At 39.5% G+C, this 12,248-nt stretch overlaps 1 protein-coding gene across 1 annotated transcript; it reads right to left on the bottom strand.

Annotated features, from left to right (window-relative positions):
* Positions 1-4,322: 4,322 nt before the first annotated feature.
* On the bottom strand, positions 4,323-12,020 carry LOC145774888 (stomatin-like). The gene is made up of 8 exons (XM_082586218.1): positions 11,864-12,020; positions 10,758-10,861; positions 10,200-10,272; positions 9,854-9,936; positions 9,390-9,593; positions 8,422-8,477; positions 8,271-8,349; positions 4,323-7,802 (listed from the first exon to the last, which is right to left on the bottom strand). The coding sequence occupies exons 1-8, from the start codon at positions 11,943-11,945 to the stop codon at positions 7,611-7,613; spliced, it is 873 nt and encodes a 290-aa protein (XP_082442344.1). The 5' UTR covers positions 11,946-12,020; the 3' UTR covers positions 4,323-7,610.
* Positions 12,021-12,248: the final 228 nt, after the last annotated feature.

Raw genomic sequence — 12,248 nt, 5'->3', positions numbered from 1 at the left:
GCAAGTCACTATCATGCAACCCACCCTTGAATATTCGAAAAAACTACATAGAACAAGTTGCCTCAATAAAGTTTCTGGGAATAATTGTAAACGAGCATTTGTCATGGAAATCTCATATGGAAGTCTTGCTTCAAAAAATAAGATCAACACTCTGCGTGACAAAAAAAATTAAACCTTTCCTAAACAAACAAGCACTTCTCTCCATTTACCATTCTCTAGTTGAGAGTCAGATATTATATTGTATCTCAACATGGTGTCATGGAAACAAAACTACATTGCAAAAGCTACAACGTAGGCTACATGCAATAACTTTCTTCGTACTGTATTTGACATTGACCGCAGAGAAAGCATAAAAGGTGTAATGGAACTCAATAATTTAAAATCAATTTACCACATGAAAAATACAGAGATTGCAACTTTCATGTTTAAATATTCAAAAAAGCTACTTCCCACAACATTCAATGATATAATTATGTGTAAACAATCAAGTAGCCTAACAACAAGAAGTAACTCTCCATATATTCCTATATATTGCAGAATTGACACTTGCAAACAATCAATACGGTACATGGGGCCAACAGTTTGGAACAAGTTTCCAACTACTATAAGAAATGAATGTAAAACTGTAAAAGGCTTTAAATCAAAAATGAACAAGCTAAATCTTCCTTGAAATAATCCCATCTAAGTATTACATCATGCACCAAACATACTAATATTTTTTTGCCCGGCAATGATAGGCCAATGTGTGTACATTTATTAGCAAAATAGTAAGGTTGTAGGTACTCCTACTGGCTTTCTTGTTCTTGTGTTTATTGTCCACAGAAGTTCTACAGAGTCTGCAGAAGTTTTTCCATCCTCTTCGACCAATCGCCATCTTTCGGTGAAGCGGTGGCCATGTGCTCCAACCAGTTGTTTTCTTTCATATTAATGTCTTGGACTGGATCGTCATGCTATTATCTGTTTGTCTGCAATTTTTTTCTACGTAATATGCCGAATTGGATTTTTTTTTTACTTTTATTTTGGTTTAACGTGTAAAGCATACGGTAGGCCTAACCCAAATTTCTCATATTACTGTGACATGCCACTACTACATCCCCGCCAGCGATGCCTGTCATTTTTGCATTAATTCAACGTTTGCTAACGTTGGATTGGTGTGGAGGTGACGAGTTTAGCTGACTGGGGTTTAAAATTAGCCTATCGCTTTATCAACGCAACTTTGTAACAAAGCACGCTTGATATCTTCAAGACATAAGTACCTTCCTGGGTATAATTGGATTTCCGCAAAATAATGATGTTGTTTTTGCTAGTTTGTTTTATTTGTTTTTGTCATTGTTTTCATGTCGTCAAGTTATAGCCTATCTATTTTGTGATTCGTGCAAGGCCTATGGTGCGTTGCGCTTGAAATGGCTTTGCCCGTGGTAGGATTTCTTTGTGGGGTTTTCTTTGCCTGCCTTGCTCTTCTTTGCTATGAGCTAAACGCATCAAGACGTGTTCCCCTTACGACCATCAGCACTCTTGATAACGCACCATGGCCGATCTTCATAGCAACTGTCCATACAAATCTTAAATATATCAGCTAAAGCTATGTGGGCTAATAAAGCAATAGCCTAAATTTATATTTTTATTTTATTTTTTTGTAACATTTTATTTTTTTATTTTCCCTTTACATCTTAAATTTTTCTGAAGGTGTTGCGACCGTGCCAAATTTTTTTCAACTCAATAACTTACTTTGGTCACAAGCACGTTTTAACGTTCGCGTTTTGTCGCTTCTACCTTTTTCTCGACCTTTACTATGTTGACGTGTATTGTTTTTGATATGATGGTCAGAAATAAAAACAACTGAACTGAATAAATAGGCTATGCGAAACTATCAGGAATAACCTATCAAGGTTTGCCATTCCAAGGATGATGATTCAAAAGCAACCAACCAACCTAGGCCTACTACCGAAAACTACAGAATTGCAACTTTCTTGTTTAATATTCAAAAAAGCTACGGTACTTCCTACAACATTTAATGATATAATTATGTGTAAACAATCAAGTAGCCTAACAACAAGAAGTAGGTTAACTCTCCTTATATTCCGATATAGGCCTATTGCAGACTTAACACTTGCATAGCCTACAATCAATACGGTCCTGGGGCCAGCAGTTTGAAACAAGCTTCCCCCTACTACAAGAGATGAGTGTAAAACCCTAATAATCTTTAAATCAAAAATGAACAAGCTAAATCTTCCTTGAAAGAATCCTATCTAAGTATGCTATAGACAAATATTGTGTCTAATATGTCTATGATTCAGAAAAATCACTACCAGTACCTAACTTAGCCTACTTCATCCCAGCTATGGTGGGGCCTGTCATTTTGCATTGATTCAACGTCTGCTGACGTTGGGTCGCTATGGAGGTGACGAGTTTTGCTGGCTGGGGTCTTATAATTATCGCTCTATCGACGTAACTTTATATCAAAGCACGCTTGATATCTACAAGCAGTGCCGGTCTTTGGGGTGTGCAAACCGTGCGATCGCACAGGGACCGCAAATTACTCAGGAAATGCAGTAATTTTTGTCACTTCCAATGGAAAACATTCGATTCACAAGCAAGTACCGGTATCCTTGAAGTCAGTTGCGGCTTCAGCTTTATTTCCGAAAAATGCCAAAGAAAACATGATCTCATCCTTTTGCTATTGATTGATTGGCGTTTATTTTTGTTGCGAGTAGGCTATAAATACACACATTCAAAGCAAAGACAAATAATACAAACGATCACATATAATGTGTGGATACTGCAACGGGTGGCTGCTATGTCACCAGACAGCACCATTTTACAATAATATTCATACCCAAGTTTTTGTTAAACATGCTCTCAGAATTCACCAAATTCAAAGTAATTTTTCAAAATTTTCTGGGAGAGGCTCCCCAGACCCCCACCGCAGAGTGTCGCTTCCCTTCTTCTTCAGCTTTCGTCAGGCTTCGCCCGCCAGCCGTCAACCACCCCCCCCCCTTCTCTTTCAAAATGCCTAGCTACGCTGCTGAATTGGATCATTGTCTGGGGCCCGCAAAGCATATTCCGCACAGGGCCCGAATACCCTAACACCGACACTGCTGCAAGACATGATTTACTGTAATCTCATCGCGGTAATTTCATCGCAGTAATTTCATCACATGGTAATTACATCGCATACATTGTCATCGCATTGTAATTACATCGCAAGACACCACATCGTCAGTAATTTAACCGTTAACGTCCACCCTAACCTTAACTTCGGAGGGAATCAGCTACTAGACGGTTCGATTAGGCTAGTCTTTCGCCCCTACGCCCAGGTCGGACGATCGATTTGCAAGTCAGAATCGCTACGGCCCTCCACCAGAGTTTCCTCCGGCTTCGGCCTGCCCAGGCGTAGTTCACCATCTTTCGGGTCCCGACGACCGTGCTCTTGCCGGAGCCGGCCCTTTCAGGGCGCGGCCCGCCGGCGGTGCTCCCGGCGCCCCGCAGCTGGTAGCCTACGCAGCTCTCATACTGCGATGTAATTACCTGACAATGTGATATACTGCGATGTAATTACCATGCGATGAAATTACCACGATGATATTACCACGATGAAATTACTGCGATGAAATTACATAACTTCTCTGGGTATAATCGTGGTTTGTCGCTTCTACCTTTTTCTAGACCATTGCTATGCTTGTCATATATTGTTTTTTCGTTGTGATGGTCAGAAATAAAAACAAACTGAACTGGTTTTTGTCATTGTTTTCCTGTCGTTAAGTTATAACCTATCTATTTTGTGAGTCGTGCAAGGCCTATGGTGCGTTGCGCTTGAAATGGCTTTGCCCGTGGTAGGATTTCTTTGTGGGGTTTTCTTTGTCTGCCTTGCTCTTCTTTGCTAAACTAATAAAAGAGTCTCGGCATTTGAAAGGATTCACAGTTCACACAATATTCCGCATACAAGTTCAGAAAGTTAATTTTAAAATATCAGCCTTCTTCAAGAAAGCAAACAATAAAGTCGGTAAAAAAATAAAGTATAGGCTTGTAGAACTTACTTTTGCGTGATCTCCATTTTTCAGATTATTGAAATGTACCTCAAACTGTTTCACGTGAAAATCTTTAAAACAGCTAATGACAAAGTTGGGATCCGCTTAAGTAACCTTACGAAAGCTAATTGGTTATCATAGAAGGATTTATGACGCAACCACAAGAATGTGATACCATTCAGGAGAGGTTATGTTAGGTCAAAAATACGTTGCCATATGGCAACATGGGGAAGACAGAATCAACGTAATTTGACGATTATTCAAAAAATCTTCAAAACTGTTCAAAAACAAGCGCATGCTGATCTACAGTTTATTGATGAAACATTTCAATAAATTTGCGTTGGATCAACGTTTGTGTCGCCGAAGTGTAGTTGGCGTTCAATTGACGCAAAACGTAGCTGCGTAAAGACGTCGACTGATAGAAACGTGGACGCAAAGAAAGAAGGAATCGATGGTTGCTCTGGAAGGAAAACTGAACAAGCGGATGAACTGCACTTATTACGTCATAAGCGCAAATAATGGAGCGAAATTAAGCGCAGGTAAGTGTGACGTAAATCTCTCGTAAGAAGCACATTTGTTTAAAAATAACACAAAGGAATTGAAATTCCAAGTCTTCTTCCAAGAAATTCAAGATGGCGCACGATGTCCTTACCAAGCGCATCAGTTCAGTGTCAAAGTGCAATAACATGGCGGCCACTTTCAAACGGAGGAAAGTGAAGTTTCAATACAAATAATAAAAGCAAAACACAATACAAACGAATTTATTTTCACACAAGTCAGTTCAATCATAAACAGCTAAAAATCGATTTCGATCAGCTAGTAGCTAGCGGTTGTTTGAATAAGCTTAACTGGAGATGATCTAGCTCAGTGGTTTCCAACCGGGGGGGAATTCCCCACTAGGGGGAAATTTTGCAACTTTCAGGGGGGAATTTGGTTTTAGGATTATAAAGCATTTTAAGCCTAGTAAGTTGGCCTAGACCAGAGCTTTAAAGCGCTAAGGAGGAGCCTTTAACTCCCGATTATTTAAGCAACTGTGCACTGACATGGATGCAAACCATCACGTAGGCCTACTTCTCTTTCATGCAAATACTCGATGACTTTCAAGAGGAAACGTAACCAAGCGAGTGTTTGAGCTCAGAGACGAACTTAAATTATTTTTTGACCTTTAAATAAAACTGGAATTTGTTTCATTGCTGAATGATGACAGATGGATTAGATTCCTTTCTTATTTGGTTGATATGTTTAGTCCATTGAATAAACTAAATTTGAAAATGCAAGGGAAAAACGCCAATATACATACGGTATGTATTCAATCGCCATTTTCGTTCAAAGTAGATTGCGCATCAGCATGGGTTATCTGTATCCATGAATCATTGACATATTGATCCCATGTGAATTTACAAACTGTAGGCTACTGCTTCCATGCTGGCTCAAGGCAGATTGGAAGAGAGTGGTTGATTTATGTCACAGTCATTAGAAGATTGTCTTAAGGTACTAGAAGGCTCTGCTATCCTGATCGCGGGGAGACTACGTTTTGTCTGGCCTCTACCTTCCGACCAGCCTGGCTTGGGTGGCCCTTCCAGGAGCAAATGCCAGTACCGCTCAGCATTTAAAGATGCTTTGGAAGCTTTCACTAGCAAGCTTCATGATTGAAAGAGAAAAGTTAGAATGAACAATTGAACATGTCACCATATTTAAAAAATTATCATTGGTGTTGGTTGTTGACGGCAAAGAACAAGTTCTTCCAGAGTTCAAAAAAGAGTTGGTTTTGCAACATCTCACAGCATTAGAATTGGAATTCATTCGATATTTTCCTGAAATTTATGACGATGAGCTTGATTTAATACGAAATTCATTCACATTGTTGATGGAAAAACTTCCCGAAAAATTGCAGAATGAATTTTTAAAACTCAAAACGGATTCTTGCACAAGAGACTTATTCAGAAAATTAATTCAATCACTGGATTTTGGCAATTAACGTGTAATTCCTATCCCAAAGTGGCAGAGAAAGCTATTCGAAGTATCCTTCCGTTTGCTTCCACTTATCTATGCGAATCAGGTTTTTCAACTCTTGCAGATGAAAAGAAAACAGAGAAACAGATTAGACGTGGAGAATGACATTCGTTATGCTCTTTCGAATACTCTTCCTCTAAGTTACATTTTGTTGTTGTCGAGTTGTCGAAACAAAAAAACCACAAGCTTCACACAGACTGTTATGCATTGACTTTTATATAAAATCTGTAAATAATCCATGTTTTGATAGTCCATTACCTAATTACAATATGTGTGTGTTAGTTTGTTTTTGTGATGTTGTTAGGTTCAGTCGTGTTCTCATTGCTTTAAGAATTGGCGCTTCAATTGTTTCAGCAACGGGGAGGCGACTGATTCTTAACTAATTCATCTAGGCTACTTGTTTTACAGTATCAGGTTTGGTGGCCGTGCTTAACTATACTTATCGATGCAAATACCGCAATATTAGATCTGTTTATGCACGTCTTAAACCATCAAGGTTTTGCCACCTTTTCCTTTTGTTGGTTTTGTTACTGTATTTCTTTTTTACAATATCATTTCTTTTTGCGTTCTGACAAAGAAAAATAAATTGAATTGAATTGAATTGAATTGATTGTCGTTGGCTCCAGCTCGTGTCCGATCGAATTTGGCTTGGGACGGTGATGTCATATGTGGCTTTGGAGGCCCAGTCTATGATGGGAAGGACGTGGGAAAAATCACATTGTATGGATGGTGGGGGACGTGGTAGTTTTAGCTTTTCTTTTCTAGTGTTTCGTTTTTCATGATCCTTTTGTATCTTGCTTTTTTCGAAAATTTTCGTGCTTTTCTTAGTTTTTTTATCTCCAGAGTTGATCTGTCACTAGCAAGTTGTTCCAATGAATCCAGAGCGATGTTTGCATGGTTGAGGGAGACTTTCAGCTGGTCTTTGTATCTCTTTTTTTTTTCTTTGAATAAAATACTTTTCAGCAACGTTCTTCATTACCGTAATTAAATTATTTTAGTAAGAAAAGGAATCAGGCTAAAAAGCTTATTACTTGTGAAAGTTTAGTTTATCTTCCAAGACTTAGATTGAAACATTAATGTAAACGAGTTTTTAACAAACTAAATTTATAGGGGGGGAATTTAGATTTGAATATTGACTAAAAGGGTCCACTGGATGAAAAAGGTTGGGAACCACTGTAGAATCTAGCTGATTAAAATCGATATTTAGCTGTTTGTGATTGAACTGACTCGTGTGAAAATAAATTCGTTTGTATTACAAGACATGTAACCGAGTCGTTCATATCAAGCATTGTTGTGGGTTTGACACCTGTAAGAAGATACTTCATTTTCTTGAAGCAAACGCAATAATCACATCGGTTAAAGGGTCTATCCGACTTCGATTGATCGAAGGACCCGCCTACAAACGACAGGACAGAGCACAACATGCGACATGGGCGATTTTCAAAACACAAATATTTGATTTAAAAACATGATCTGAAGAGTAACAATAAATTTGCAAAAAACCTTACAAGCTATAATGACGTGACCCTGTTGACTAACGTCACATCTTCGTCATCGTGACGTCATCGTCTATTTCTTGGACATGAGCGAGTTGAGCATATCGATGGGGAGCGGGAAGATGATGGTGGAATTCTTTTCGGCGCTGATCGCGTTCAGAGTTTGGAGGTAGCGGAGCTGCATCGAGTTGGGAGACTCACTCATCACATCCGCAGCTTCCTTCAACTTTCGGGAGGCGTTCATCTCACCCTCCGCCGCGATCACCTGGATGAGGAGGAGATTCAACCATCAGTTAATCCGGCACAGCGCCACAAACGGTCATGTACGCGAACCCTTCAACGAAGGGTTTGATCCCAGTTGCGCGCTCTTACTCTGCTAAGGCACGAAAGGGCGTTGATGCTGTGAGAGGGCACAGCTTGTTCTTGACAGGACACAGGACACTTGAAATAATAAGGACCTTCTGATGATCCTCCTTTTAGGGTGAAACAGGCTGTCAATGGTTTAGAGACTAATAACTATATTTGATTTAAAATCGTACAGGCATGCCTAAAGGTAGACATGAAAATTGGCTTCATTGCCTTCCAGTCAATTCAATATGAACCTTCAACCACCGGTGCTAGTTTGGATACGACAATCTTGATCAGCACTGAAACTTTCAGTCAGTTCTCAGTTTTAGCGTTCGAGATATTCGCACAAAATATTTTCTATAAATCTTTAGATAAGTTTTCTCACCTTCGCTCTAGCGTCCCTAGCAGCTTCAGCTTCTGCGGCCATGGCTCGTTGGAGCTGGACCGGGAGCCGGACATCTTTCCTGCAAGCGGATGTGGAAGTTAGATGCAACGCGGAACAACATGAGGTTACCAGCAACCACATGGCAACTTACACTTCGACACGTTCCACTTTGATCCCCCACGGGTCGGTGGCCTCGTCCAACGTCGACTGTGAACGAACAAACCACATTGTTAGTTCATTGACAGGAGACCACCAAACAACATTTCACAGGATCAATTTACTTTGATACATATAAAAGCTTCTTTTTTAATATTCAATTAAACTAAAAAAAAAATTATATAAATTAAAGAAGACACAAGAGTGCCTCGACATGCACGTCAGACATCATGGCACAACTGGAAGCCTCAGAGTGGCAACTTGTCACAAGTATTGAAGATCTTCTGAGTGCAAATGCGAGCACAGTTCTCCATGCGCTCAGAAGGGAAACAAGTGCGGCCTTCACCAAACGAATGTTTGCGTAGACAATCGGAAGACAGGTCACACAGATATTTTGTTTAAAATCTCATGAATTATGACGAACGCCCGTGACTTGTGACGATTCCACGCGTGCTGAGCTTTATAGCGCGCCACGTGGTTCACGCGTTGATGCAACATCCTCTGACAACGTCCTAATGCAATGGCGGCGACAGCTTTCCTGTCTGGGGAGAGGGATCTAAATTATTTATGGAAATCGAGCAGCGTGGAAAAGCAGGTTAAAACCGATGAATCCAAATAATTGTCCACAAGACTGAGACGAATTGTTTTAGAAGAATTGGCAAAACACCATTCTATTGATAAGCTGACAGAAAGCAGCTTTAAATTGGAGTTGTATACGTCATTAGAAATTTGAGAAAGATTTAACAGCCAGTCAATACCCTACTGCGAGCTAGTTGAGATGATGCATATTATTGCATAACAACAGCGTAAGCGTGACGTCATTATTAGGGGTGGTACTGAAACCAACCGGGAAAGTTGTAAGAGTATAAAATATTAATCACACAAAGTAGCCACTCCGTGATGGAGAACAACAAAAAATGGTTCAATGTCCTGAAGGATCGTAGGAACAAACGATCATCTCACCTGCATCCCGGAGCTGATCTGCTCCCGGTCGGTGAGAATCTCGGAAAGACTTTTCGTTCCGAGCATGTTCCTGAGCGTGGTCTGCGCCAGGAGACGAGTGGCGCCGTCCGCGTTCTCGACGTTGGCGATACTCATGGTGGCATCTTGGACCTGGTAGTAGACCACCGCATCCACCGAGATGGTGACACTGTCCTTGGTCAGGATCTGTAGAGGAGCATGTCGGTTCATGGAAGCAGAAGATTGGTCTCGTAGTAAAAGGTGATGACGACGTTTATGTTATGATGTCATCTATGACGATGGTTATCGTTTTAGATGACGACATATAGACCATTATGTGACAAGAGACAACAAATTCTTCATTTGACAGTCACACGAAGTGATTTCTAAAAACTTGTTAGTCCCACGACAATAATAAGTCAACGCGATAGCTATCCCAATGTCATCGAGATGCAAGAGTGTGTTACCTCCTGAGGAGGGATGTCGAAGGAAACCGTCCGAAGATCCACCTTCCTATATTCATCTGTGCAAGGAATGATGAAGAAAATCCCTGAAAATGAAGTGTTCATTAGCACACCAGATGAAAGGTAACAAAGCATCAACAACATTTAGGGAACATGAAAACAAGAACACGGAAGAAAGTACAATTTTGGACCTGACTGACCACGGGGACTGGGACACAATTGCAAGCTGTCTCGCAACCTACAATTGTACGTAATAAAATGTAACCACGAGTATTATTAAGAATTGGAATCATCAGTTGTTCACTTTGACGCTTCTCGAAAAAAAATTTCATTAAAGCACCCGCATCACCTGGTCCTTTGGCTCCTCCTTTAGAAAGGCGACCCAGTCTGAAGATGACGGCCCGCTCGTACTCCTGGACCACCTTAGATGAAAATGAAACTTTGTAAAATTGCAAAAGTTCTATTTTATTATACTGTATTTAAAATTTAGCTTATTGGTATGGCTGAGAAAATTGTCCCAAGAAAATATTGAAAGCATTTATACAGCTTATAATTAAATAATGTTCCTCATGCATAGGTCAATGCGAAAAACATTTATATATGCTGTAAAATTCAAACAAGCGATGTTTATAATAACAAATAACCACTGTGACTTGTATCGTCTCATCCAAACATACAGTAGGTAACCTCACAATTCATGAGATATTCATTTGCTGTGGCCCAACCTGATATCGAACCAAACATCCCAGCGCTTGACCATAGCTGGTCGCAACAATATTTTGTCAATGTTGTTGGCGTGCTGCGTACTCCCGTATTTCGAGCCCCAGTGCCTTTGCCAACAAATGGTGTGGTTACTAAACCTAATTTGCTGGGTCTTTAATCAACTTTGGTTGAATGAGTGACTCACCTTGACACACATGCAAATTGCCACTGGGAAAAGAATCAAAATGATGAGGCACGACAATGCAAGGAGGACATATCCGCAGCATCCGTATGACGCGTCTTCACTGGCTGGAACAGAAAGTAATTATTTGGTTAAAAACAAAATTGAACCAACTTTCCATTCATCAAATGATAAAAATGACTTTTTAATGGGGGAGTTGACAATAAAAATTTTAACTAAACAACATCAACGTTTAGAAAAAGTTAGAAAAAAAAACGATTTAATTGATCAAAACTCCAATATAGTATTTTCAATATTGCTTTCTTACTGACAAGCTTATTTTGATAATCCCGGGTTATAGCAGGAAATGCAGTGATATAATCAATATTTTGTACAGAAAGCATTAAATATCATTTTTACAAACATTTTGCCAACACATCTATTCATCAAATATTAACAAGATGCACTGATTGGCGGCTGCAAGATGTTCATGAAAGCATGCTCCGCCCTAAAAGGTCAGTTAGTTAAGCGCCCCACTTAGTCCACAAAGAAGCATCAAGACCAAGCAACTCTGGTTCGGTTCTCGGTCTCGGGGTGTTCGCTTGAGTAATGCATTTCAAGGATTGGTCTCCATTCAGCGACATTTAGTGGATGGAATAATTTACAAACCACACTTCAACAATGGGAAATTTAACTCTGTTAATCTCGTTAGCTGTGCCAGTGTCAGTGGTTCAAAGCCTCTACACTACAAGTATGCGAAACTAACAGGAATAACCTATCAGAAGATTTCTCAGTCCGAGGATAAACATTCAAACCAACCAACCATACTCAAAAAGTATGCATCAGTTTTGATTTTGAGTTTATTCCAGCTCGTTAAGATAATTAAAGAAGTACCCACATAAACAGATTCAAAACATATTAGCAACTAGCAGGGGTTAATAAACCATCAATTTTATACATTTTGTGCAAGTTTTTCCAAAATGCAAGGAAAACAAAACATCCTTTTCAGCTCCACACTGTGGAGTCAACATGTTGAAGTATAAATAATAATTCAAATAAGACATCTGGAGCCGGTGTCTATCTGTCGGGAGTTGAAATATGTGGCTTGTGGACACCGATGACTTCATTACCTGTGTGTTGTTGGGTTCGGAGTTGGATGGAACTTGTTGGGCGTACCTTGTTACTAGATCCATCGATATGCAGGCCTTCCATTGTAATGAATGGTATGAACAGTTTATAATTCTATTCTAAATGTTTTTGATGAAAACCTTGTTATGTATATTTTGGTATCTACCGTAAACAAAAGATACACTCTGACAAAAATATGTTTGGAATCGATGAATCAACTCAAGTAATTCTCTCAACATACTCCAATAGAAAATTTGTACTGTTACATTAACGAATAAATTGACTAACTAAATCAGCTTCAATAACCTGTCAAGGTTTTTAATCAGCTGCTCTTCGAACAAATAACTTTCTGGAATATTTTAATATCTTCTTTACTGAAACACAATT

This window comes from Aplidium turbinatum, chromosome 7 (assembly GCF_918807975.1).
Source record: "Aplidium turbinatum chromosome 7, kaAplTurb1.1, whole genome shotgun sequence".
Classification (NCBI taxonomy): Eukaryota; Metazoa; Chordata; class Ascidiacea; order Aplousobranchia; family Polyclinidae; genus Aplidium; species Aplidium turbinatum.
The sequence above is the reverse complement of the archived record's forward strand: the minus strand, read 5'-3'. Positions and strand labels throughout refer to the sequence as shown.

Excerpts from the sequence above, each read along its gene's own strand:
- LOC145774888 (XM_082586218.1), bottom strand. The coding sequence starts at position 11,945 with ATGGAAGGCCTGCATATCGATGGATCTAGTAACAAGGTACGCCCAACA. Across the intron at positions 10,273-10,757 it reads CAATTTGCATGTGTGTCAAG|GTGGTCCAGGAGTACGAGCG; the intron begins GTGAGTCACTCA and ends TTTTCATCTAAG. Across the intron at positions 8,478-9,389 it reads AGATCAGCTCCGGGATGCAG|TCGACGTTGGACGAGGCCAC; the intron begins GTGAGATGATCG and ends GTTCGTTCACAG.